Source organism: Rhinoraja longicauda, chromosome 1 (assembly GCF_053455715.1).
Source record: "Rhinoraja longicauda isolate Sanriku21f chromosome 1, sRhiLon1.1, whole genome shotgun sequence".
Classification (NCBI taxonomy): Eukaryota; Metazoa; Chordata; class Chondrichthyes; order Rajiformes; family Arhynchobatidae; genus Rhinoraja; species Rhinoraja longicauda.
In genome coordinates this window covers 49,049,700-49,075,204 of record NC_135953.1, presented here as the reverse complement: position 1 = coordinate 49,075,204, position 25,505 = coordinate 49,049,700, and the positions used below count along the sequence as shown (strand labels likewise).

General features: G+C 40.8%; 2 protein-coding genes across 6 annotated transcripts in view; both read left to right on the top strand.

Moving 5' to 3' along the window:
- The window catches only part of slc38a9 (solute carrier family 38 member 9), a 43,881-nt gene extending 37,791 nt beyond the window's left edge, over positions 1-6,090 (top strand). For 2 of the 4 annotated variants that reach the window (XM_078396992.1, XM_078396983.1), the window contains exons 13-14: positions 164-253; positions 3,839-6,090. In XM_078396992.1, coding sequence (XP_078253118.1) covers positions 164-253; positions 3,839-4,004 — 256 coding nt within the window. In that variant the 3' untranslated portion in view covers positions 4,005-6,090. The remainder of the gene's footprint in view (positions 1-163; positions 254-3,838) is intronic. The other 2 variants (XM_078396976.1, XM_078396968.1) reach the window with 1 other exon arrangement.
- Positions 6,091-13,299: 7,209 nt separating this feature from the next.
- plpp1a (phospholipid phosphatase 1a) overlaps positions 13,300-25,505 on the top strand; it is a 106,124-nt gene continuing 93,918 nt past the window's right edge. The window contains exon 1 of one of the 2 annotated variants that reach the window (XM_078396911.1): positions 13,300-13,868. In XM_078396911.1, the coding sequence (XP_078253037.1) occupies positions 13,811-13,868 (58 nt within the window). In that variant the 5' untranslated portion in view covers positions 13,300-13,810. The remainder of the gene's footprint in view (positions 13,869-25,505) is intronic. The other variant, XM_078396921.1, reaches the window with a different exon arrangement.

The window sequence follows — 25,505 nt, the reverse complement described above, 5'->3', positions numbered from 1 at the left end:
ATTTAGGTATAATGGCACTGCCTTCGATTGACTATTTTCCCAAAATGAAAAGTCCTACAACCAACCGGTCTGCCTAACCATTACTGTGCCAACACAATGTTTCATCGACTTATTTTATTAATAATTGTGTTTCCAGTTACTTTACTAAATGTTTCTCTTCCAGCTTTATTCATGTGTTCGTTCTAAACATCGTGATTGTGTGTAGTGGGGTTCTAGTAGCAAAGTTTTATCCCAATATTGGCAGTATTATCAGGTAATTGTAAACTTTTTTTGTATTTTATTCAAATTAGATTTTAGCAATATTTTCAAACTTAAGTGCTGTTGAGAACTATTTCAAATGTTGACTTAAATATTTGTTGCGCGATGTCTTAAGAATTTTTTTGGTTTCTCTACAAATTTAGTGTTGAGACTTATAATGGGCTGCATGCCATTGCAACTAAACATTTACTATTGAGTCAATTATTAAAGTAATAATGGTGCATTTGGATAGCAGTAAAAGGAATGGTCCAAGTCAGCATGAATTTATGAAGGGGAAATCCTGCTTGACTTATCATCTAAAATCTTTTGAGGATGTGACAAGTAAAATGGATGAAGGTGAGCCAGTGGATGTAGTGTATCTGGACTTTCAGAAAGCCTTTGATAAGGTCCCACACAGGAGATTAGTGGGCAAAATTAGAACTCATGGTATTGGGGGTAGGATAATGACATGGATAGATAATTAGTTGGCAGACAGGAAACAAAGAGTAGAAATAAACGGGTCCTTTTCAAAATGGCAGGCAGTGGCGAGTGGAGTGCCACAAGGCTCGGTGCTGGGGCTGCAACTATTTACAATATATATTAATGATTTAGATGATGGAATTAAAAGTAACACTAGCAAATTTGCAGATGACACAAAGCTGGGTGGCAGTGTGAACTGTTTAGAGGATGCTGAGAGGTTGCAGGGTGACTTGGACAGGTTGAGTGAGTGGGCAGATGCAATATAATAATGTAGATAAATGTGAGGTTGTCCACTTTGGCGGCAAGAACAAGGAGGCAGATTATTATCTCAATAGTGTCAGATTGGGAAAAAGGGAAGTGTAACGAGACCTGGGTATCCTTGTACACCAGTCACTGAAAGTAAACATGCAGGTACAGCAGGCAGTGAAGAAAGCTAATGGCATGTTGGCCTTCATAACCAAAGGATTTAAGTATAGGAATAAAGAGGTCCTTCTGCAGTTGTATAGGGCCCTGGTGAGACCACATCTGGAGTATTGTGTGCAGTTTTGGTCTCCTAATTTGAGGAAGGACATCCTTGCTATTGAGGCAGTGCAGCGTAGATTCATGAGGTTAATCCCTGGGATGGAGGGACTGTCATATGAGGAAAGATTGGAAAGACTGGGCTTGTATTCACTGGAGCTTAGAAGGATGAGAGGGGATCTTACGGAAACATTTAAAATTATAAAAGGACTGGACAAGTTAGATGCAGGAAAAATATTCCCAATGTTGGGGGAGTCCAGAACCAGGGGCCACAGTCTAAGAATAAAGGGGAGGCCATTTAAGACTGAGATGAGAGAAAAAACTTTTTCACCCAGAGAGTTGTGAATTTGTGGAATTCTCTGTCACAGAAGGCAGTGGAGACCAATTCTCTGGATGAATTTAAAAGAGAGTTAGATGGAGCTCTTGGGGCTAGCGGAATTAAGGGGTATGGGGAGAAGACTGGCATGGGTTACTGATTGTGGATGATCAGCCATGATCACAATGAATGGCGGTGCTGGCTCGAAGGGTCAAATGGCCTCCTCCTGCACCAATTTCTATGTTTCTATGGCCTTTGGACCACCTTGTCTATTCCAACCAAATCCCACTTGCTTGCTCCTGTCCCATATCCCTCCAAACCTGTCTAAGTGCTTTCTCAATGTCATGACTGTACTTGTCACAACCACTTCTTCAGACAGCTTGCTCCATATATGCACCACTGCCTGTGTGGAAAAAGTTGTTCCTCCGGTCCTTTTTTAAAGCTTAAAATTGGTTTAGTTTTTGACTCTCCTACCCTTGGGAAAAGACTGGCTATTCACCTTATCGGTGCCTCTCATGATTTTACACATTTGTATAAGGCTATCTCTCTGCCGCCTCTTCTCCAGAGAAAGAGCAACTTGCCTATTCAGCCTCTTTGTAGAGTTCAAAACTTCCAAACCTAGTAACTTCTTTTAAAATCTTGTTGATCTTTTCCAGTTTAACAACATTTTTATAGCAGGGTAACTAGAACTGTACACAATACTCCAAATGTGGCCTTGGCAAAATCTTGTGCATTTGCAGCATGATATTTCAACTCTGCACTGACCAAGGAAGACAATCGTGCCAAATGCCACCTGCGCTGCTCTGTCCACCTGTGTCACCGCCTTCATGAAACTACTTACCAGCATCTCCAGGTGTCTCTTGAGAACATGGATAAGCAACATAACGTTACCCATCCATGTTCTCCAGAGATGTTCCATCACACGCTGATTTACTCCAGTACTTTGTGTTTTACTCAAAGATTCCAGCATCTACAGTTCCTTCTTTCCCCTGTGTCTCTGTTCTACATCACTTCCTTGAGTCCTCCCATTTACTGGACAAGACCTTTGTTTGGCCTACCGATTTACCCCACGGAATCTTCTCCAATAATGTGCCCACCACTGATGTAACACCTACTGGTCTGCAGTTTCCATGCTCTTCCATGCAGTGTTTCTCAAATAGAGGCACAATATTAGCCACCCTCCAGTCTTCCGGCACCTCATCCATCGCGATCAATAATACAAGTATCCCTGCCATTGGCCCCACAATTTCTTTGCATAATTTCCAAGGACAAACTTGATCAGGCGATAGGGATTTATCTACCTCGATGCATTTTAAGATTTTATGTACCTCCACTCTTGTTATGTGGACTTTCTGCAAGACAAGATTATCTTCCCCAAGTTCCCCAGCATGTCGTTCTCCATAGTAAATACAGATGAGAATTACTAATTTAATACAGCCTAGTTTGTGTTCCTCCACCCGTAGATCTTGTTAATTTTTAAGGACCGCTATTCTCTCCATGGTTTGCTACCAATATTCCCTTTACCCTAGGAGGATAAGGGAATGGAATATGTTACCACCCAACACACGTGCCGCTCCCGATGTTCAGTCATTTAAAAAGGGATTGAGCAACTAGATCTCCTCAACTTGGTCAAAAAGGCCCACTTCAAAATTTAATCACTACTCTACTCACTCCAACCTGCGCGAGATAACCACTTATGAGGTGTTTGCGCAGTAATCAACCAGAACCAGAACCAGAACCATGGTTATGCTTTTACCTTTAATATACTTGTAGAATGTCTTTGGACGATTTTGGCAGATAATCTGTTTTGTTTTGTTTATTATTGTTACGTGCATAGAGGTAGAATGGGGGAAATAAAAGGTTTTCATTGTACCTCTGTACATGTGACAATAACTGACGAAACTAAATTAACGGAGAGTCCAATGTCCTTTTTTACCCTGCTAATTTCTGTCTTAAGTGTGCCCCTGCACCCTCTACTCTTCATAGATTTGCTTGTTCCAGCTGTCTATATTTGATGTGCCTCCTTTTTCTTGGCGAGTTAATTTCAAGGTTAACAACTAGCTCAACAAATGCAGTAGAGGTTGACTGTTTCTCCTTTTGGAGAGTAATATTTAAACTTCCTGTGGCCATAATCAGATCCTTTGGTGTATAATCTTGTTCTGGGGATGTTGGCTATGGTGGTGATACCTACAATCTGTAGTATTGCTCCTTCCTGGTAGAGTGCATGATAAAACCAATATAAATATATTTGCTCTCTGAATCATTCTGTATCTATCTTTAATGCAGATATTCGGGAGCAACATGTGGTCTTGCCTTTGTATTTGTTTATCCATCGCTTATTCACATGATATCGCTTCAACGCAAAGGACAGCTGCGTTGGCCTTCAACAATTTTCCATTGTTTTCTGATGGTATTTGGTGTGGCTAATCTAATTGCACAGTTCTTAATATGATACTAGCCAAAATAAATACTAAATTTTAAGGTGCTTCATTAATTGAATTATTGGTGTTCTTGGAGAAGAATTCTAAACCTTGTATACTGTTCATGGTTATGCTGATAATTACTGTCTAGTGGGATATTTGATTTGATCATTGTCAGTAACAAGAGTCACATTTCTTTTTTACAAACCATTCCAAAGATTCACGAGCTGCAAATAATGTGCGTGCTTTGCATGCTATATATTGTGATATTTCTTTAATTGGATCACAATCTGTCAAGGTATGGTGCTTCTCAACCTATAGAAAGGAAGTGGATTCCATTGAATGTATATAGTCAAATAATCCTGATAAAACACAGCACAAAGTCACTAATGCACTTCACATTAAAAGCACAATATCTGTTTCGTTTTTAAATCGTCCTTCCAACGGACATCACTTTTGAGTAACTACAAGTTCCAAAGGAAATTACTTTTCAGTGTTCTATTGGACTGAAACAGTTATCCTTTATCACTGCATGTTGTACTTTGGTGTATCATGAAAAGAACATAGTCTAATTGGAACATTGGAATGGATTGTAGAGATTTGGTCTATTGGTTTAAATTGGTATTAAGTGTATGAGTAACTAGATTCCAGCAACCATCTAATTTGCTGCTAGCCAAGTCCATTTTAGTAGACTACCATTTTGAACGTGTATTACTGGAAACAGTCGTGCTCATATTTTTGCACCAGATTTTTCTAACTTATTTGGCTAAATGTGTTAGCCTAACTATTGTTTGGGAACTTGAGATGATTTCCAACTTGTTATTTATATTTCTGTTTTGCTTACATATGTAAAAGTATACTTTCAAATGCTGTACTTAACTGAACTGTTTCTATGATGTGAATAATCCTGCTAACTTCAGCATAATGTACGAATAATCCTGCTAACTTCAGCATAATGTACGAATTTGAATCCTGATATCCTTGACATCTTGTAAAGAAGCTTCCTTAATTTTGAATGCCATTCAAAAAGTAAAACTAAGATATTGAGTTACAAGGTTTGGAATAAACTTAAGCTAAGTGTTGTCCTTGCTGATACATTTGCACCTGACTGATCATAATATGACTGGCACTAAAGCTGATTTTTTTTGAATTTTATTGGTAATACTTTCAAACTGGCAGGTCAATTTGAACTACAGTCTAAAAATGGGAAAAGGGAATTTACAAAACTCAATGTAATTTATTCTCTGGTTATGTTAATGATACAGAATGGATATGATCTTTAAAAAAAATAGTGATCATCCTGTGATGGAGCACATTTAAAATACTGTGAGGAATTGATATTTCCTCCACACCACTGAATCAGATTTTTTCAGCTGCACTGCTCTGGGTAGTTGAGCAACCGTGGGGAGACGTTCATTGGCAATGGTCATTAGTATTACATGCATAAGAGTAAGTAGATTCTAGCAACAGTCTCTAATGTGTGGATACCTAAATCTATCTACAATTTATTTTAATAAACAATAATTTTGAATGTGTTTGAGTCTTAGTGGTTACCCTCCATTTCCTCATTTTGGGAACCAAATATTTCCCAAATGATTTGACTGGAAGTGTTGGCGTGACTCAGTGATATACCCAGGAGCAGCTGAATTACATTTATACGTGGCTGGAGAGTAGGCAAAGGTATATGTTTATACATCAAGAAATTTCTGGAACACTTTCATTACTTGCCCTTTATTTTAAATTGTGCAATATTTTTGTGTAATATTAATTTGGTACAGCTCAAAGAATAGGATACTTTATATTGGAAGAATTTAACCTCATTCACTCTTAAACTGTTTGCATGACTGTCATATTCAAGGGTTCTGAATGAGAATAATAGTTAAGTACAAAAAAACAGTGAAGTACAAAGCGTTTTGCCATTCTTTCAACTTTTGTCTTCTGGTGCAGTGCACTTGAGTTCATTGTAAATTGGTAAAACAAATTGTTCGTTAAAATGGTTTATTCATTCAATAAAGAATCAACATGAAATATTTTTGTAACCTAAAATAACATTATAATATATGGTTACCAATGGAATTTGGTTTACTGTAATTTGAGTATATAAAATAAATGTACAAAATTGGGTGTAAATATCATGATGCAACCATCTATTTTGATGTTGAGAAGAGTTATGTTCACAAGCATAGTAATGCAGCACGGAAACAGGCCCTTTGGCCCAATCCCTCCACGCCAGCTAAGATGCCCCATCAAAGCTAGTCCCATTTACCTGCTTTTGGCCAAAATCCCTCTAAACCATTTCTTTCCATCTACTCAACCAAGTATCTTTTAAACACTGTTATGGTATCTGCCTCAGCTACTTGCCCTGGCAGCTTGTTCCATATACCTACCACCAATTTTGTGAAAAGGTTACCTGTCAAGTTTGTATTCAATCTTTCTCCTTGCATGTATTTCCTCTTGTTTTTAATTCTTCAGACTTGGGGAAAAGACTCTATGCCTCATCCTCTTTCCTCTCCTCATGATTTTATATACCTCTTCAAGATCACTCTTCAGTTTCCTGCGCACCAAGTTTTAACCTCATTCACTCTTAAGCTGTTTGAATAACTGTAATATTCAAGTGCTCTGAATCCAAGTTTTCAACAGAGAGTTAGATTTAACTCTTTGGGCGAAAGGAATCAAGGGATATTGGGGGAAAAAGCAGGAATGGGTTACTGATTATGGATCATTAGCCATGATCATATTGAATGGTGGTGCTGGCTCAAAGAGTCTAATGGCCGACTCCTGCACCTATTTTTCTATGTTTCTAAAGTCCTAGCCTGCCGATCTTCTCCCTACAGCTCAGGCCCTCAAGTCCTGGCAGCATCCTCATGTCTTATAGTTTTATAGCCTGTTGACTATAAGTACTTCTGTTTTGTCATCATTCAGCACCTCTCATTTCTATTTCCTCTAGGATTGATCTATCTCTTTTTATCATTTAATCACTGCCTTAAACCCTGTCAGAAACCTTTTCATTCTCATTCTTGCTTTGCCCACTTTGCCACATCCCCACCATAGAATCATACAGTGTGGAAACAGGCCCTTTGCCCTAACTTGCCACATTGATCAACCTGCCCCATCTACACTAGTCCCACCTGCCTGTGTTCGTCCCATATCTCTCAACCTATCCTATTCATGTATCCGCTGTTCCAGATGTCAACTTCTCTACATCGGCGAGACCAAGCGCAGGCTTGGCGATTGTTTCGCTCAACACCTTTGCCTTCACCAACCTGATCTCCCGGTGGCTCAGCACTTCAACTCCCCCTCCCAGTTTCAATCCTTTCTGTCCTGGGCCTCCTCCATTGTCATAGTGAGGCCCAGCGCAAATTGGAGGACAGCATCTCATATTTTGCTTGGACAGTTTACACCCCAGCGGTATGAACATTGACTTCTCTAACTTCAGATAGTTCCTCTGTCCCTCTATTTCCCCTCCCCCTTCCCAGTTTTCCCACTAGTCTTCCGGTCTCCTACTACATCCTATCTTTGTCCCGCCCCCTCCCCTGACATCAATCTGAAGAAGGGTCTCGACCCGAAATGTCACCCATTCCTTCTCCCGAGATGCTGCCTGACCTGCTGAGTTACTCCAGCATTTTGTGTCTACCTCCGATTTAAACCAGCATCTGTAGTTTTTTTCCTTCTATTCATGTACCCTGTCTAAATGTTTCTTAAATGTGTGATAGTAGCAGCCTCAACTACCTCCTTCAGCAGCTCGTTCCATATACCTTTTGTGTAAAAGGTTGCCCCTCTGGTTCCTATTAAATCTTTCCTCCCTCTCACTTTACACCCATGTCCTCTGGTTCTTGATTTCCCTAAGCTCAGTAAAATATATTGCATTTACCGTATCTACTCCTCCCATGATTTTATACACCTATAACATCACCCCTCATCCTCCTGCGTTCCAAGGAATACATTCTGAGTTTGCTCAACCTGTCCCTAGAGCTCAGGCCCTCGAGTCCTGGCAACATCCTCATAAATCTGCACTTAAAATCTGCACTCTTTCCATCTTACAAGATTTTTCCCTTAACAGGGTGCCAAAACTGAACACCATACTCAAAATGTGGCCTCGCCAATGTCTTGTACAACTGTAACATGATCTAACTTCTATACCCAATACTCTGAAGTTTACAGATGCATTGATTTAATAGTCCACATTAGTCCTCTCATATTTGTCTGACTGATGAAAGCAATCTTGACCATCCTATCTATTTGTGATGCTACTTTCAAGGAAGTATGTATTAGCACTCCTAGATCCCTCTGCTCTACAACACTTCCCAGAATCCTGCCATTCACCTTGTAGGCCCTGCCCTGGTTTGATTCCCCAAAATGCAACACCTCACTCTTCTTTGTCAAATTCCATTAACCATTCCTCCGCCCACCTGTCCAACCAATCAGAATTCTGCAATGTTCAACAGTCATTTTCGCTGTCTACGATACTACCCACTTGTGTGACATCTGAAAACTTGCTAATCATGCCTTGTATGTTCTCGACCAAATCATTGGGCGAGATGACAAATCATTGATGTAGAATGCCGCTCTTAACAATTTTGTTGTCTAAATCTTTATCTTTTTCCAGATCTAACAATGCCATCAAACTGAACTGAATATTTCCAATGTTCTGTCATTCAGGTTTCTAGCCTCCTCTGCATTTTATTTTTGTTTTGATGATTTTGCCATTCTTTCCATCACATGCAAGGTGTCTTCTGCATCATAATCATAATCATAGTTTATTAGCCAAGTATGTTTTGCAACATATGAGGAATTTCATTTGCCATACAGTCATCATACCAATAAAAAGCAACAGAACACACAAAATACATTTTAACATGAACATCCACCAGTGACTCCTCCGCATTCCTCACTGTGATGGAAGGCGAAAAGATTTCAATGTCTCCCTTATTTGTCCTCCTGCGGTCAGGGGCCTCTAATCTTCTTGCATTTTGGGGAATCAAACCAGGGCAGGGCCTACAAGGTGAATGGCAGGATTCTGGGAAGTGTTGTAGAGCAGAGGGATCTAGGAGTGCAAATACATACTTCCTTGAAAGTGGCATCACAAGTAGATAGGATGGTCAAGTAGACAGGATGATCTTACTCCCGTAGACAGCGACGGGCCTTCCTCGCTGGGGCGATCAAGCTTCTGCATCAGGTGGGAATCTCAGTTCGCGGCGGGCGATCTCCCCCGGGTCGGGGCTAATCGAACGTCGTGCGACTTTTGGAGCTTCCCGACGTTGGTCTCAACTTGAGACTGCGAACTCCCTGATGTTAAAGTCCGCAGGCCACGGTTAGAGCGTCGATCCCAGGCAAGGAACCGGCTCCGATGGTAAGTTCATGTCCCGTGGTGAGACTCAAAGTCAGTCCTGAGCAAGCAATGCTTCCAGCTCCACCATGTTAGGCCGCAGAGTGACCGGAGATACAATCTGAAAACAATCGCATCTCCGGCAAGGTAAGAGATTGAAAAAAGGTTTCCCCCGCCCACCCCCCCCACATAAAACAAACCAGAGAACATTAACACATACTTTCTAAACACACCACAAATAACGAAAGACGAAAAGGACTGACAGACTGTAGGTGAGGCTGCCATCGAAGCACTACCCGGTGGGATATGTAGCCACCCGTTGGAATATGTTGTATACATTTTGTTCTAAAACTAATTAAAATGATGAAAATGTGGACTATTAAATCAGTGCATCTGTAAACATTATTGCAGCATTTTGGTGATTAAGAAAAAACCTTTTTATTACAAGTTGTTTTTTCATGCTTTGCCCTGACTACAATCGATTTCCTTTTAAGAGTACCATTGTGCAACAGATAGATTAGCTATTTAATGAACTAATTGTATGATAAAAGCTTTCAAATCATTAATACAGGGCAGTAGAATGGCTTAACGATAGAGTTACTGTCTTATTAACGCTGGAGACCCGGGCTCAATCCTGGCTATGGCTGCTGTCTGTTCAGAGTTTGTATGTTCTCCATGTGACTGTGTGGGTTTTCTATGGGTGCTCTGGTTTTCTCCCACATTCCAAAGACCAGGGGGTTTGTAGGTAATATGTCCCTCGTATGTAGGATAGAACTAGTGTACAGATTATTGCTGGTAGACGTGGACTTGGTGGGCTGAGATGAGAAGGAATTTATTTCGTCTGGGTGGTGAATCTGGAATTCTTTGCAGGAGGCCAAGTCAATGGATATTTCTAAAGCAGAGATAGATTCTTGATTAGAGCGAGTGTACGGGGTTATGGGGAGAAGGCAGGAGAATGGGGTTCGGAGGGAGCGATAGATCAGCCATGATTGAATGTCGGAGTAGACTTGATGGGCCGAATGGCCTAATTCTGCTCCTATTCCTTATGACCTAAGCAGCTGAATAGCAGACATATGACTGACTTTAAAATGTTATGAGCTTCGATAAATTCATAATGCTTTAAAAGTTCCCTCCCTGTGAAAGCCTTGAGCCAAAAATGACACACTGAATTCTAGTTGTCCACCTCCTGTAATCTCATCTACATGAGGCATTCCCGATGTGGCCTCCTGTATATTGGCGAGACCAAGTGAAGACTAAGCGACCATTTGGCTGAACACTTGCACTCGGTCCACCAAAGTCTACTGGATCTCCCAGCTGCGAACAATATTAAATCTTGTTCTCATTCCCATACTGACCTTTCTGTCCGAGACCACCTCCATTGTCAGTGACACCACACACAAACAGGTGGAACACCACCATATATTCTGTTTGGGTACCTTGTAACGCAACGGTATGAACATAGAATTCTCCAATTTTAGATAAACTCCAACAACCCACCCACCCTCCAATTCCCCTTTACCCCACCTGGACTTGGACCTATTTCTCCCTTCACTCCTTTGGCTTTACAATTTGCAACCCTCTGCTTTGATCTTTGGCCCTTTTTCCAACTATCTGCCAAACAAAAAAAAACCTTTGCCTGTGTCCACCTAATACCAGGCAGGCTTTGTGCTGCTTCTCCTCCCTGCTTTCCTTCCCAACCCTAAAATCATTCTGAATGGTCCTGACCCTAAACGTTGCCTTCCTCGTTCTCTAGAGATGCTGCCTAATCTGCTGAGTTATTCCAGTACTTTGTCCTGCTTAATGTTTCTACTTCAGTCCTAATGTTATCAACTTGCTAAATAGTTTACTAATTTCTGTAAACTGATTGATGTAAAACATCTACTTTTGGGAATTTAATTTGTACAGAGCACTTATCATTTTCTCAGAAGACCTCTTTATTTAAACATTGTTATTGCTCCAGGCTAAAAGGGAATGCATCTAATTTATTCCTTTGTTAATACTGGAACAGTTTTTTTGACTGTTAAATATTTCTGACTATTTGCTGGTTTGCATGTGAAAGATTCTTTGATTATTGTTGACCCATTTTCATTTAGTTCCTTCACATTCACTTGGAATCTCACTCACTCATGCTCCTTTGCATCCTCTGGGCTGGTTTGGGAATGCAACTATTCTGTTTGCTCTGCACTATACATTTTAAATTGATTGTACATGTACAGTCAAATAATCAAATTTTAATAATATTATTTTCGGATACAAATTATAATTTATGCTGGGTTTGTCCTTGCCAATTGGCGCAATTACTTTTTATCCATCTATTTAGTCTATGTATTAATTTACACTAGCCGGGAGATTTCTGTTTGCATATTGCCTGCTGTAAAACATGCTATTTTCAGAACATTCTAGTGGATCTAATATATCTTGCATAGTCCTAAAATACTTTAAATACTAGATATTTTGTTCACTGTTTCAAATATTTTTCCGTTTGTATCTGCAAACTGCCACAATGCCTTCAATCCCCTCGTTCAAATCATCAATATACAACATGAAGAGTAGCGGCCCCAGCAACGACTCCTGCGGAACTCCGCTAGTCACTGGCAGCCAACCGGAACAGAAACCCCTTTATTTCCATTCTTTGCCCTCTGCCATCCAGCCAGCCTGCTGCCCATGATAATGTCTACCCTTTGACACCAGGGGCTCTCATCTTCTCGGCAGCCTCACCTGTGGCACCTTTTTAAAGGCTTTATGATCTGTCCCTTCTGTTCTTGTACTGTTTTAAGTGGTTATGATTTCAACAGGCAGTTGAAAGTTGGCCATATCGCCAGGGGTCTGTAGTCTGAGGCCAGAGCAGGTGAGGTCCTCACTTGATAGCATGAATGACTCGGAACATTATAGTAGTCCAAAGGGTCTCGATCGGAAACGTCACCCATTCCTTCTCCAGAAATGCTGCCTGTCCCGCTGAGTTACTCCAGTATTTTGTGACTGTCTTTGGTGTAAACCAGCATCCGATGTTCCTTCCTACACAATATAGTAATTCCACGGTTATGGGTACTTTAGGTTAGGATTTTAAATATATATATATTGTTTAATTAACTGAATTTAAATTTCATAGCTGCAATGTTAAGATTTTGATTTTCACATCTCATTGGAAGCATCACAGAAGCACATAGGTTGAAGGTTGCCTGAAAATCGTGGCAAAAAGGTGATGCTTTGGTCTTTTACCCCATGTCTGGCTGGTGAAGGACCACTGGGATCCAGGATGTCATTGCTTAAATTATTTAAATAACTTTTGGCATAGCCGGACAATGGATTGCTTACTGCAGACAATACCCGATCCTTGAATTTCGAAACAGAAGGAACTACAATGTGGGTGTACCCAAAGAAAACGCACTAAATACCGGACTAACTCAGCGGGTCATGCAGGATCTCTAGACATCTGCGTTGCATATTCGTGTCCTCCAGAGATGCTGCCTGACCCGTTGAGTTACTCCAGCACTTTGTGTCTTTTTTATCCCTAATCTGAATGTAAGCATATTTTGTGCGCAAAGCATCCTGCGATTTTGAAAGTGTAGGTTGATATGGATTTTTTTCCCTCGAGTTTCGGTTTTGTCGAAATGTTGCCTCCTTTTTATTTAAAAAGCTGCTATAGCTACTCGGCGACGGCACGAAGTCCGCGGCGCAATAGTTTTTGCATCCCCGCAGTAAATTGGGCTGCACTTGTTCATCGACGTTTCAACACTGAGTCATTCAGCTTCGTGTATAAGTTCTTTATTAGCAGAACACATGGAGTGAATGCACTTAGCTGCTGTCAGTGAGTGCAAGCTCCCACACTGGGATGACGTAGTAGAAGCCCGGCCGTACAACAGTAAAACCAGGCATGGATCCGCAGCATTCCCTTCCCGTCCCGCTGCTGACGTGTGCGGTGAGGAGCCCGGCCTGGATTTAGATCGGGTGTACAACAGTAAAACCAGGCATGGATCCGCAGCCTTCCCTTCCCGTTCCGCTGTTGACGTGTGCGGTGAGGCGAGGCGGGGCGCGCGCTGCGGGCACGGCCGAGCGCGTACGCGGGGCCTCTGGAACGTTGCCCTGGATTCCGCCTGGCGCGCGAGTGTAAATGTCACAACCCCGGCCCGGCCCGCGCCCGCGATCCCCTCCAGCGCCCGCCCCTAGCTGTGGAGACATCAAAAAGGGAGCTCGCACATTCCCTCCTCCCAGTGCCTGTTGATGCGTGTATGTTTAGAGAGTAATTCCATCAGTGATGCGGGTGTAATTTCATCAGCGAGTAATTCCATCAGCGATTGTAGGTTCCTCCTCCAGCTGTGAAATAGAGCCTACGTCAGCCATTAGCCTCTTGGCTTCCTTCTCCCCCTCCCAGTCGTCCTTTTAAACCCGCGCACCCTCCTCTCCTTCCTTCGTGCACGCGACACCACCCCGCAGACCAAACCCTAGCAAAGTTGCAAAGGTAATTTGCAGAGAGGAGCGGCAGTCATCGCTTCAACACATCAGGGGAGCAAAATGTTTGACAAACACAGAGTCCCCTTTGTTTGTTTGGATGTAATATGCGTCCTATTGGGTAAGTATAGATGTGAAATTACTAAATTTATTGTCGGCTCTGCATCCAGTACTCAGTTTATATTTTTATATACCGGTCGTGATTGGTTTTCTATTTGCAGTATTAATGAACGCTTACTATGTTTATTCATTGCGTCTATATTTCCGCGATCCCTCGGTTACTTGTGACTTCTACCAATGAATGCGATGACACAAGGGATGGATGCGGTCCCTGTGTTCGGATCCTGATCGAAGGGTAACACTAAACAGTACACATTTGTTCTAGAACTCGAACTGTCTGCAAGAACAAAATCTCAGATTTTAAGCCGACATTAGCTGCTGCAGGTCAGGGAAGAACTCTGTTGTTTGTTGTCGCAGTCTCTGCAAATTGAAGCAAGCGTCCCCGTCACAAAGGGAACCGGTCTGTTAATGGGATCCAGACAGTCCCAGTATCTGTCAGTCTCCGGGTACTCGTAAATTGTCGACTGGTTCAGCTTTCTTTCTTTCTTGTACCGTCTTCGGCCAAAAGGCATATCTGACGAGAACAAAGAAGCTTGCTGCTCTCAATTTGATTTAATTCATTCAACTAAGGAGTGATGTGTTTTCACTCCAAATTGAATTTTAAAACGCTCGTTCAAACAAATGGAAGTCATTTAGCAAATTCAAAATTTCGTATAAATTAGAGGTGAATTTGTTAACTATTTTAGACATGGTTTTTCTTGCGCCGAGCCCTGTTCGAGCAATGGTTTATATACATCGTAACTGCTCCACTATGTAACACTACACTTCCACAGCCAAAGAAGCTTGCATGAAATCGCTTTGAGCTTCACACATCGACATACTTTCAATTACTTTAAACAAGACCTGTTTTTTTAAACAATTCAGGCTTCAATTCAAACCATGTAATAAACTCAGCAAAACTCTCGTCGGCTAAATGTTATTTCCTCCTCAGGATCAGAGAAATGTCACCTGGAAGGCACTTTTTATTCAAGTGGTTAACTGTGGAACTGATATAACAGGAATGACTGTTGTACTTAATTGCATTAGTTGAGAGATTTCCAAATTATCGCATTGTTAAAATAAATAATGCTTGCCTTAATTATGGAATCTTTCTGAACTTATTAGAAGTCTTACCAGAAAGTCGTGTATGAATTTGTGGTGCAACCTTTTTATCCAAATTAGAAATTCACAGTCACAGCTATTTAGCATGAACTTGTCTATGCCAACCAAGTTGTCGAACTGAACTAGTCCCATTTACCTGCACCTGGGCCACATCCCTCCAAACCTTTCCTATCCGTGTGCCTGCCCAAATGTCTTTTAAAGTGCAGATTATGCAATTATTAATATATAGTGAGTAGTAATGTATGTTGCCATTGGTATAAACATAATATAGCTCTGTTATTCCCATTTTGTACACTAAATGTTCGAGTCCAACTTTTCCAGTTCGGCAGCAGATCAACTGAATTAGACAGTTGCCAAGTATTGAAGAGAACCAGCTGGAGCCTGCTAAGTGCTTTGCCTCCTTTCCAGCATTTTGTTTTCAACAGAGTTGGCGCAGTTTTTGGAGATGGTTACTTCATTGCGACAAAGATAACGAAGTTGGTAATTGGGGGAATTGCAGAGGTACACTGGAAAATTATAAATGATCCTCCCGATCGCTCTTGTTCCGAGATAAAAATGTCTCCATTAAAGGGGATTGTAATTCCCTCTTTTAACAATAATTCCATTGATTAAAGTGAAACTATATTTCGACAATTTAGTCCAGGTTCACTGTGACCAATCTTAGATCTGATAAACTGCTCAGCCAGTTTGATAACATGAGCTGTTATAGATTGCTATGGATTCTGCAGAAAGCACTCGAGTGCTGTTCCCGTAGTAGAGAAATCAATGCAGCATAGGATGCAAAACCATTTGTGGCCATTTCTCATAAAGGCCTATATTAAGTTTTGTTCCTTTGCAACAAACCAGGCTGTTATTTGTTCCAATCCCACTTTCTCAAGGTGGAAACACAGAACTGCAGACGCTGGTTTACCAAGGAAAGACAGAAAATGCTCGATTAACTCAGCATGTCAAGCAGATCCCTTGAGAAGGTGGATTGGTGAGGTTTCAGGTCAGGACCTTTCTTCAGAAGAAATGTCACAATCCGAAATGTCACCTATTCATCAGAAGAAGTGTCATGACCAGAAATGTCACCTATCCATGTTCTCCAGAGATACTGCCTGACCTGCTGAGTTACTGCAGAATTTTGTCTGAATTTAACCCTGAGGGAACTGTAAAACACTTTCTCATGACAGGTAAATTGGACTCTATTGCAAAATGTGTGTGCAATCTTCTAAAAATAGAAGTTGATTTCGTTCATGATTTCTATTGTCGCAAGAAGCATAGTTCCCTTTTCAGCATTCAGCATGTTCACTCCACTGTGCCGAGAGGTATTATTTCATGTTACCATTAATGATCATTTTACTTGGCCATCCAGCCAATTGTACAGATCAGATGTAGATTTTATGGATTGGTATAAAGCATTTCGAAAAAAGCACTTTGAATGTCACTGTTTTCTTTAAATTAGATTTGTGTCTGCTCAGGAGACACCCTATTGCACTAATTGTAGTTTTTGATCCTGCTGTAGTCTTTGGCCTAGCAATTAGCTCTTCCAGCATGTATGTTTAACCCAGCAGTGACACATAGCTCACCCATTGCTTTTGCTGTAAGGGTACAACTGAATGTTGACAAATAGTGGAAATGATGCTGCTTAATCATCAATGTGATATTGTCAACGGGACAATGACAGGGTTCAGAAAGTGTATATTTATTTCTAAACTAGTCAGATAACCACACATCTTCCTTTCCACCCACTTGAGCAGTATATTGATACTTTCTTCTTAGCAGTTTTAGGCAGTTTTGTCACATCAACTTTTTTCATCCAATTTCCTGCATTTATCTAAATTATTGAAAAAGCATGGGACCAAGGACCACACTTTGCTGAAGCCTAGTGAAAACAGGTTTCAAGCTTAAAGTGCTTTGCACTCCGCCTTAGAATCAATTTTGGATCCGTATGTTTAAATTTCACTCACTAATCTACCAGCAATACCCGCACACAAGCACTCCATACACTAATTATATCCTACACCCTAGGGACATTTCCAGAAGCCAATTAATCTACAATTCTGCACGTCCGGGACGAGTACGAGACTAGTATACATGGAACATGTTGGTCGGTGTGGGCAAGTTGGGCTGAAGGGCCTGTTTTTGTGATTCTATGATTAGCAAGCAACATACCTTTTTGCAATCTGCTTCAACTTCCCTTGTTTCATGAATTCATTCATTTCAGACAAGATCTTCTCTTCCCAAAGTGACTGCTTCCTCTATACATTTTTAAATGATGATTAATAGTGTTCTTCTGAATTTTCCACCGACTTTCTCCTGCTCCGGGTTCAGCTGATTGTTCTGTAACTTTTTGGTCTGTCCCAGAGGTCCCCTAACTTTAAAAACACCTCTTAAAACAATACAGCTCAGGAACACAAGATTGCGGAAATCTGGTGTGATATCAAATGATGCATAACACTTATTTGATGACACTTCTGCAAAGGTTTTGATGCACAAGGACAATGTGCAAACCACAAATAATGAAACAGGAGTTAAGTGGAGGTTTGTGATACGAGACTTGCTTCTGCAGTGGTAACATGGCACAACCTTGCCTGCGTTACTGCCTGAGATGTTGATCTTCCATGTGCAGGACTTTTAATCCCCCTTTAGGATATAGCTTCCTCATCACCATTGCAGCCCCAAGCCATTCATCTTTTAAATCTAGTTTCAGTGCGACTAAAACATAAGGAAAACATTGTCAATGAAACATAAATCATTAAACACAACTTGGAAATACTGGAAATTTTCAGCACTTTAGACAGGTCTATCTGTCTATAGATAAGGCCTCGGGGCCCCTGACTTTCCAAATACTGTACTGCTTAATCTGGCCACTCACAGCAACCCAAACCTTCTCTTAAAATCCTCAGCACCATAATTGTTCTGAGATTTTGATTAATCTGGTGTCTTGGAGAGTATGCTGAGCGCAAATCTTGTTCAGTTTACCCTTTATTCGGCCCATCAAGTCTACTCCACCATTCAGTCATGACTGATCTATCTTATCCTCTCAACACCATTCTCCTGCCCTCTCCCCATAACCCTGCCACGTTACTAATAAATAATATGTCAATCTCCACATTAAAAATATCCATTTACTCGGCCTCCACAGCCATCTCTTTAATAAAAATTAAAATAATATTTTTACAAATTTCATTCAATTAATCAAAGTTTACGCCATCTTAAACATTAAATCACTTCCCACAAAACACAATTATGTATTGTATGATAGGCTGGTCTTGGACCACATGGAATCCATGGTGGGCTAACCAATAGGATATCAAATTGGCTTGAAGGTAGGAGGCAGAGGGTGGATGCAGACGGTTGTTTTCAGAGTGGAGACCTGTAACAAATGGTGTACTGCAGGGATTTGTGCTGGATCCTCTGCTCAATATTTATATTAATGATTAGGATATGAATGTAGGCGGCAGCATGGTTAGTAAGTTTGTGGGTGACTAAAACTGGTGGTATAGAGGACAGTGATGAAGGTTATCTAAGATTACTATGATTTATTGTTCATCTGGGCGAAATGGCTAAGGAATGACAGGTGGAAATTATTAATTTGGATAAATGCACGGTTTTACATTTGATAAGTTTTTATCAGAGCAGGACTTTTTCAGTAAATGGAAGGGCCCTGAGAAGTGATAATGAACAGACACCACGGAATATCATGTATAGAAACATATAAAATCATAAAAGGACTGGACAAGCTAGATGCAGGAAAAATGTTCCCAATGTTGGGGGAGTCCAGAACCAGGGGCCACAGTCTAAGATTAAAGGGGAGGCCATTTAAAACTGAGATGAGAAAAATCTTTCTCACCCATTTGTGGAATTCTCTGCCACAGAAGGCAGTAGAGACCAATTCACTGGATGAATTTAAAAGAGAGTTGGATAGAGCTCTAGGGGCTGGCGGAATCAAGGAATATGGGGAGAAGGCAGGCAAGGGTTACTGATTGTGGATGATCAGCCATGATCACAATGAATGGTGGTGCTGGCTCGAAGGGCCAAATGGCCCACTCCTGCACATATTTACTATGTTTCTACAGCTGTACAAGATGTTAGTAAGGCCATGTTTGGAGCGCAGTATATATTTTTAGTCACCCTGCTATGGGAAGGATGTTGTTCAATGGAAAAGAGTTTGAAAAAAGATGCACAAATATGTTTTTTTGGGCTTGGAAAGTTTGCGTTATTAACAGCTGGATGGGCTAGATCTAGTACCCCTTGAGTGCGGGAGGCTGAGGAGTGACCTTTATAGAGGTTTATAAAAGGAGGGGCATAGATAACGTGAATAGCCACAGTCTTTATCAGAGGGTTGGGGAGTTTGAAACTAAAGGGCATAGTACTATAGTGAGATGGAAAATGATCCTCTCAAAAAAGGACCAGAGGGGTAACATTTTTACATAGAGTGTGGTGTGTATCTGGAAAAGCTGTCTGAAGAAGTGATAGAGGCAGGTCCAATTACAGCATGTGGACAGGTACATGGATAGATACGGTTTGGAGGAATATGGGCAGATGTGGGCAGGTAGGACAAGTTTGGTTAGGCAACTTACTTGGCATGGATTCTAGCTTCACTGTTGATCTATCAGAAGGTACATTGCATGCAAAAATCATGTTACCCTTTATACATAACACAATACAATTCAAAGGAATTGTCAAGGATATTTGTTTATATTACTGCTATAAATGGAAATTCTTAAGAATAGAATAAAAACAGTTTATTTATAACACCACATGGAATTGGCATTACACATCTGCATTTTTGGAGCCTTTATTGTAAACCATGTATGGACGGCAGGGTCAGTGTCAGACCCTCTGGATTGATATCTCAAATAATCATTCTGTCCCCATGTACTTAGATGTGAAATTAACACTAATCGACCATTACCTGTCTGTAGAAAAATTCCAAATATCTGCCACTTTTTTTTGCATGTATTACTGTTTTCCATTTAACCTGGAAGAAAACCAGAAGAAACTGGAAAAAACTCTCTCTTTCTAGAGAGAGCCAGATCGAGCTGCTTTCAAGAGAGAGCTAGATAGAGCTCTTAAAGATAGAGTCAGGGGGTATGGGGAGAAGGCAGGAACGGGGTACTGATTGTGAATGACCAGCCATGATCACATTGAATGGCGTTGCTGGCTCGAAGGGCTGAATGGTCTCCTCCTGCACCTATTGTCTATTGTCTACTGCAGAAAGAAAAACGGTCAAAGTTTTGGCTCGAACAAAAGATCACAGACCTGAAACATTGATTATTTAACTTTCTGCAGGTGCTGCCTGATCTGCCAAGTTTTCCAGCATTTGCTTTAAAAAAAAAGATTCCCAGCATTTGTAATTAAAAAAAACTTTTAACACATTATTCAAAGAACTTTTGGTCAGGTACATGGATAGGCAAGGTTTAGAGGGATGTGAGCCAAACACGGTCAGGTGGAATTAGTGTATCTAGGTCGGCATAGGCAAGTTGGGCATGTTTCTGTGCTACATGACTCTAACACCTGTAAGGGATTTCTCTACTTTTGAGACTTGTTCTTCCTAGTTCTAATCTTCCATTCACAGAGTTTCTTGCCATTTAATATTTTATTTGTTTCTAATATTTTGAAGTAACCCCTCAGTCTTCTAAAATTTAAATGAATAAAACCCTGGTTGTGTTTAATGGTATCTTGATGATAAATTAAACTGCACTAGTGTGCCCCAACATCTAACTAAAGGGTAAAAGATTTGAGAGTTGTAATAGTATGTTGGTACTCTTATTGGCAGGATACATTATATCTTATGGTGCTCCAATAGACAACTTTCTTCTTCGTTCCATGAAAATGAGTTTGCTAAATTTTGTCCAATGAATCTGTCAGTATCTTTATCACACCATTTTCCTTATGGACAACTCTAATCTCTAAATGAAGACTGAGTTTTATGTCTTTTAAGACCTTTATCATACACTTGGTGTAGTGCCACTGAAAGAGGTATGGTGCACTGGTAAAGGTTTAGGTTTATTATTGTCACATTAACCAGATTAAGATGAAAAGCTATTTTGCATGGTGTTCAAACAGATCAGATATACCATACAGAGAAACAATCAGTTCAAACTCAAGTACAATTGATAGAGCAAGGGGGAAGATAGAGTGTAGAATATAATTCTCAGCCTTGTAATCCTGAATCTGGTGCAGCATTCTTCCAGGACTGGGCTGCATCTCCAACTCTCTGCAGTTTTTTGCGGCCTGAGGCAGAGCTGTTCCCAAACAGCTGCGACGCGACCTGATGGTCTGCTTTCTATGGTGTATCTGTAGACGTTTGTAAGAAGTAAGCATGTCAATAGACAATAGGTGCAGGAGGAGGCCATTCGGCCCTTCGAGCCAGCACCGCCATTCAATGTGATCATGGCTGATCATTCTCAATCAGTACCCCGTTCCTGCCTTCTCCCCAACTCCCTGGAGACATGCCAAGTATCCTCGGGAAGCATAAGCATTTTGAATGTCGCATCAATGTGGGTGGTCCACGACAGATCATTGGTAATATTAACACCAAGGAACTTAAAAGCTCTCAACCATTTCAATATCCTCACCTCTGCTGATTGGGGCATGTACTCCACCATGCTTCCTGAACTCAATAACTTCCAGTTTGCCAATGGTACAGATAACAAAGTAAAGTTATTTTCAGTCTTGGTCATTGACCCTACTGTCCTCAGATCTTGCAGAGGTAGAATCAGCTCATTCTCAAATTCAACATTACAATATTATTATTGAACTCTCACATATCCGCCAGAAAGACTATAGTAAAACAACACAGGAGGGGAATAGGCTCTTCAGCCCATAGTGTCTGTGCCAAACATGATGCTAAGATAAACTAATCTCATCTGCCTGCACATGATCCATATCACTCCATTCCCTCTATGTCATGTGTCTTTTGAAAAGTCTCTTAAATGTCGTTATTGTATTTGCCACCCTCTGTGTGTAAAATAAAACTTGTTGCACACATCTCCTTGCCCCCCCTCGCCCTCTAGTTGTGCCCTCTAGACTGTGGCATGAGCTGGACAATTTGGAAGACAGTTTCTGAATTGCAAGGCTGGTTCGATCGGTCCCTTTAATCTCAAGCTCAGCATTGGTTTTGGATTTCTTGGCTGTGGAATAGCTTTGGAGATTATCCACAAGAACAAAACAGCAAATATAGTGTAAATGGAGACTTTCAAATGTCGAGGGACAGGACATAGAAAAGTACAGCACAGGACAGGCCCTTTGGCCAACAATGTATGTGCTGAACATGATGCCAGGGCCAACCCTTATCTGCCTGCACATAGTCCATATTCCTCCATTCCCTGCATATCTATGTGCCTAACCAAAAGCCTCAAATGCCACTATCGTATCTGCCTCCACCACCATGAGCTGTGTGTTCCAGGTACTCACCACCCTCTGTGTTTTAAAAATGAAACAAAAAAAGCTTGCCCCCCACATCTCCTTTAAACTTTGCCCCTCTACTATTTGGTATTTCCATCATGGGGATAAAGATTCTGACAGTCTACCCTATCTATGCCTCACATGATTCTATATACTTCGATCAGGCCTCCACTAAAACAACCTGCATTCCAGGGAAAACTATGCCTTTTCCTTAAAAAAATGCCTAAATCCCAATATTTTTGAGGATCTCCAGTTTTCTCCCGATTCTTCTGAAGGTGAATGTCTTCATTGTCATTGAATGATTTTACAGAAGCTAGTTTCCATATGAATCTTTGTCCAAATTGTGTATTTCCATGCATGAATAAAGGCAGTCAGCATGGAAAGTCTATGTGGCTGTTGGGAAAGTTTGAGTCAGTCCTTAATGTTATACTAAATAACCACTTTCCAGTAGAGATCACTGGATGACGATCAGTTGCTTGGGTCTGTTGATCCAGAATAAACAGACACAGGTCGGGGATCAGATGTGGAATTTGGATGGATTCATACTCCATTCGAGACAAAGCCAATTCAGCAACTGGAACCACTCACCTATAAATCTATTAAAATACCAATTTTAGATTCTTAGGTTTACGCTTCTTATTATGTATTGAGGTACAATGAAAAGCTTTGTTTTGGATGCTATCCAAATAGATCAAACATACCATACAGAGATGCAATCAAGTCACACTCCAGTCCACTAGACAGAGCAAAGGGGAACTGCACAGGGGCAGTGTGAAGAATATAGTTCTCCTCAGCATTGTAGCACATCAGTTCTATGATAGACTAAGTCCAATGTATACCATGGAGTAGGGGTGAATTGTACAAATCTTTGAGGGTGGAGGAGCAAGTCAATTTCTGTTGAAAGCATACGTGAAACTGGGCTTTATAAATAGAGAATTAAAAAACAAGAAAGTTCCAATGAACTTTTTTTTTTAAATTGCGGGTTAGGCCCCATGTATCATGTATTGCTCCATTTCTGAGCACTGTGCTTCAGAAAAACTGGCAAGAAGCGGCAAAGGAAGATATTTTGAAATAGGCTGAATGTCATGATGTGGAGAGATTGGAGAAGTGTAGGGAAAGTAAGGGGAGATTTAAAGGAGGGACTGGAATAGTAGAATAGGTATTCATAAATTTGGATTCAAACTAACTTAGCAAAAGACCACCTGAGGAAAATGGAAATTTATTTTTGTAACAAGTAATAATCAAGAATGGAGAAACTTGGAAGCAAATTCAATGATTGTTTTAAATCGGGAATTGGATAAGCACTTGAAGGGGAAATTTTGTATAGCTATTGAGAGAGAGAGAGAGTGGGACTAACTGAATTATTTTTTCAGAAAGCCATTATTTGCTGAAAGCCTTCTCACCATGCTGTAAGGTTCTATAAACTGTTACCTTTTCCCTATCAGTCAGCCAACCTATCTGTTTTTGGCTCCATTCAGATTATTTCCTTCCTCTGAATGCCCATAGATTGTGCGGCGTTCTGACCTGAGGTGATGTTATAATCGGTTCTCATGATCCCTCCAGTGTTGCTGTCAATCTGCTCCCATAATCTTGATTTTATTTGTAGTTCATTCTACCTCGAGTTATTAGGCGCCAAAGTGGTGCAGCGGTAGAGCTGCTGCCTCACAACGCCAGAGACCCGAGTTTACTCTTGACTATGGGTGCTGCCTGTGTGGAGTTTGCACGTTATCCCTGTGACTAAGTTTCCTCCCACATTCCAATGACGTGCAGATTTGTAGGTTAATTGGCTTCTGTAAATTGCCCCCCGGTTTGTAGGATATAGAACTAGTGTATGGATGATCGATGAACGATATGGACTCGATGGGCTTGTTTCCATGCTGTATCTCTAAACTAAACTTAAATCCTCCTCACTTTTTCCGTACCTCCATGGCTTCTGGTTATGCTCCCCCAATGTGGAAGCTGAGCTTAATTTGCTCTCTGCAGCAGTAGATGCACCCATGGTTGCACACACACAATGCCTAACCTATTTTAGGGTGCAGTTGTTGCATTAGAAGCCAGGATTAACAACATATCATATTCTGTCTCATTCTTAAAGGCAGACCCAAGCAGAATCGCATGCAAAAGTAGGTAGCGGAACACATGCAGGTCACTAATAGAGTAGGTCCTTGCATTTCCTGTTCTTTGAAAATATTGATTAACTTTAGATTATTTCTGTTCCAATTCGAAGAGCAGATCTCCCTGATGTAAAGCCTCAGAGGCCAATATTTTCCTTGAATGTCAAGGTATGTGTGTTTGCTTCCTGCTTAGAGTTGAAAAGACCAAGTCATGTATATGAGAGTAGAGCCATCAATGTTTACATGTTTATGTTTATTCTGGTTTGTGGGTTTGTGAGTTTATCCTATTCATCAGGACAGCTGCCCCCACAGATCCAATCTCTTAAACTGGGGTGTACTGCCAATTATAATACATGCGATGCCAGCATTATAGGCACTACCAGCTGTTGCCCTCTGACTTCAACGACAGCTGTTTGCGATTCTGTGTTTTTTCCGTGTGCTGCTCTGAACAGATTAATTTTAATCTGGAAGTTCATGAGCAACTTGCACAGCCACAAGTTTGCACAACTCATTGTTTCTTTTAATCCCTTGATATATGGGGTAGTGAAAGTTTGACCCTTCAGTGAGAGGAGTTATCTTGGGTGGGGAAGAATCAAAAACTGCAGTTTAGCTTGGATCAGATGTCCAGACCCATGGAGATTTTGCTGTGGCAATGGATGTTATGTGGGCACTTAATGATTTGTGTAAACAGCAGTCGGCTTTGCGACCTGCAATGAAAACAATCAAGGAATTGTTGGAGTAGAGCTCCCTTCCACCTATCCATTCCCCAGTAATTAATAACAGTTCCCAATAATCTGGACTGTTTCTAGAAAGCATTTAACAAGGTAGACAATATTTCCTCTAGATTTTTGATCATTCATTAAAATACACTGAGTTGAGTTTATTGTTACGTGTACCAAGCAAGGTACAGTGAAAAGCTTTTGTTGCGTGCTAACCAGTCAGTTGAAAGACAATGCATGATTACAATTATGCCATCCACGGTGTACAGATCTGAAGTTAACAAAAGAATATAATAATTCAAATAAATA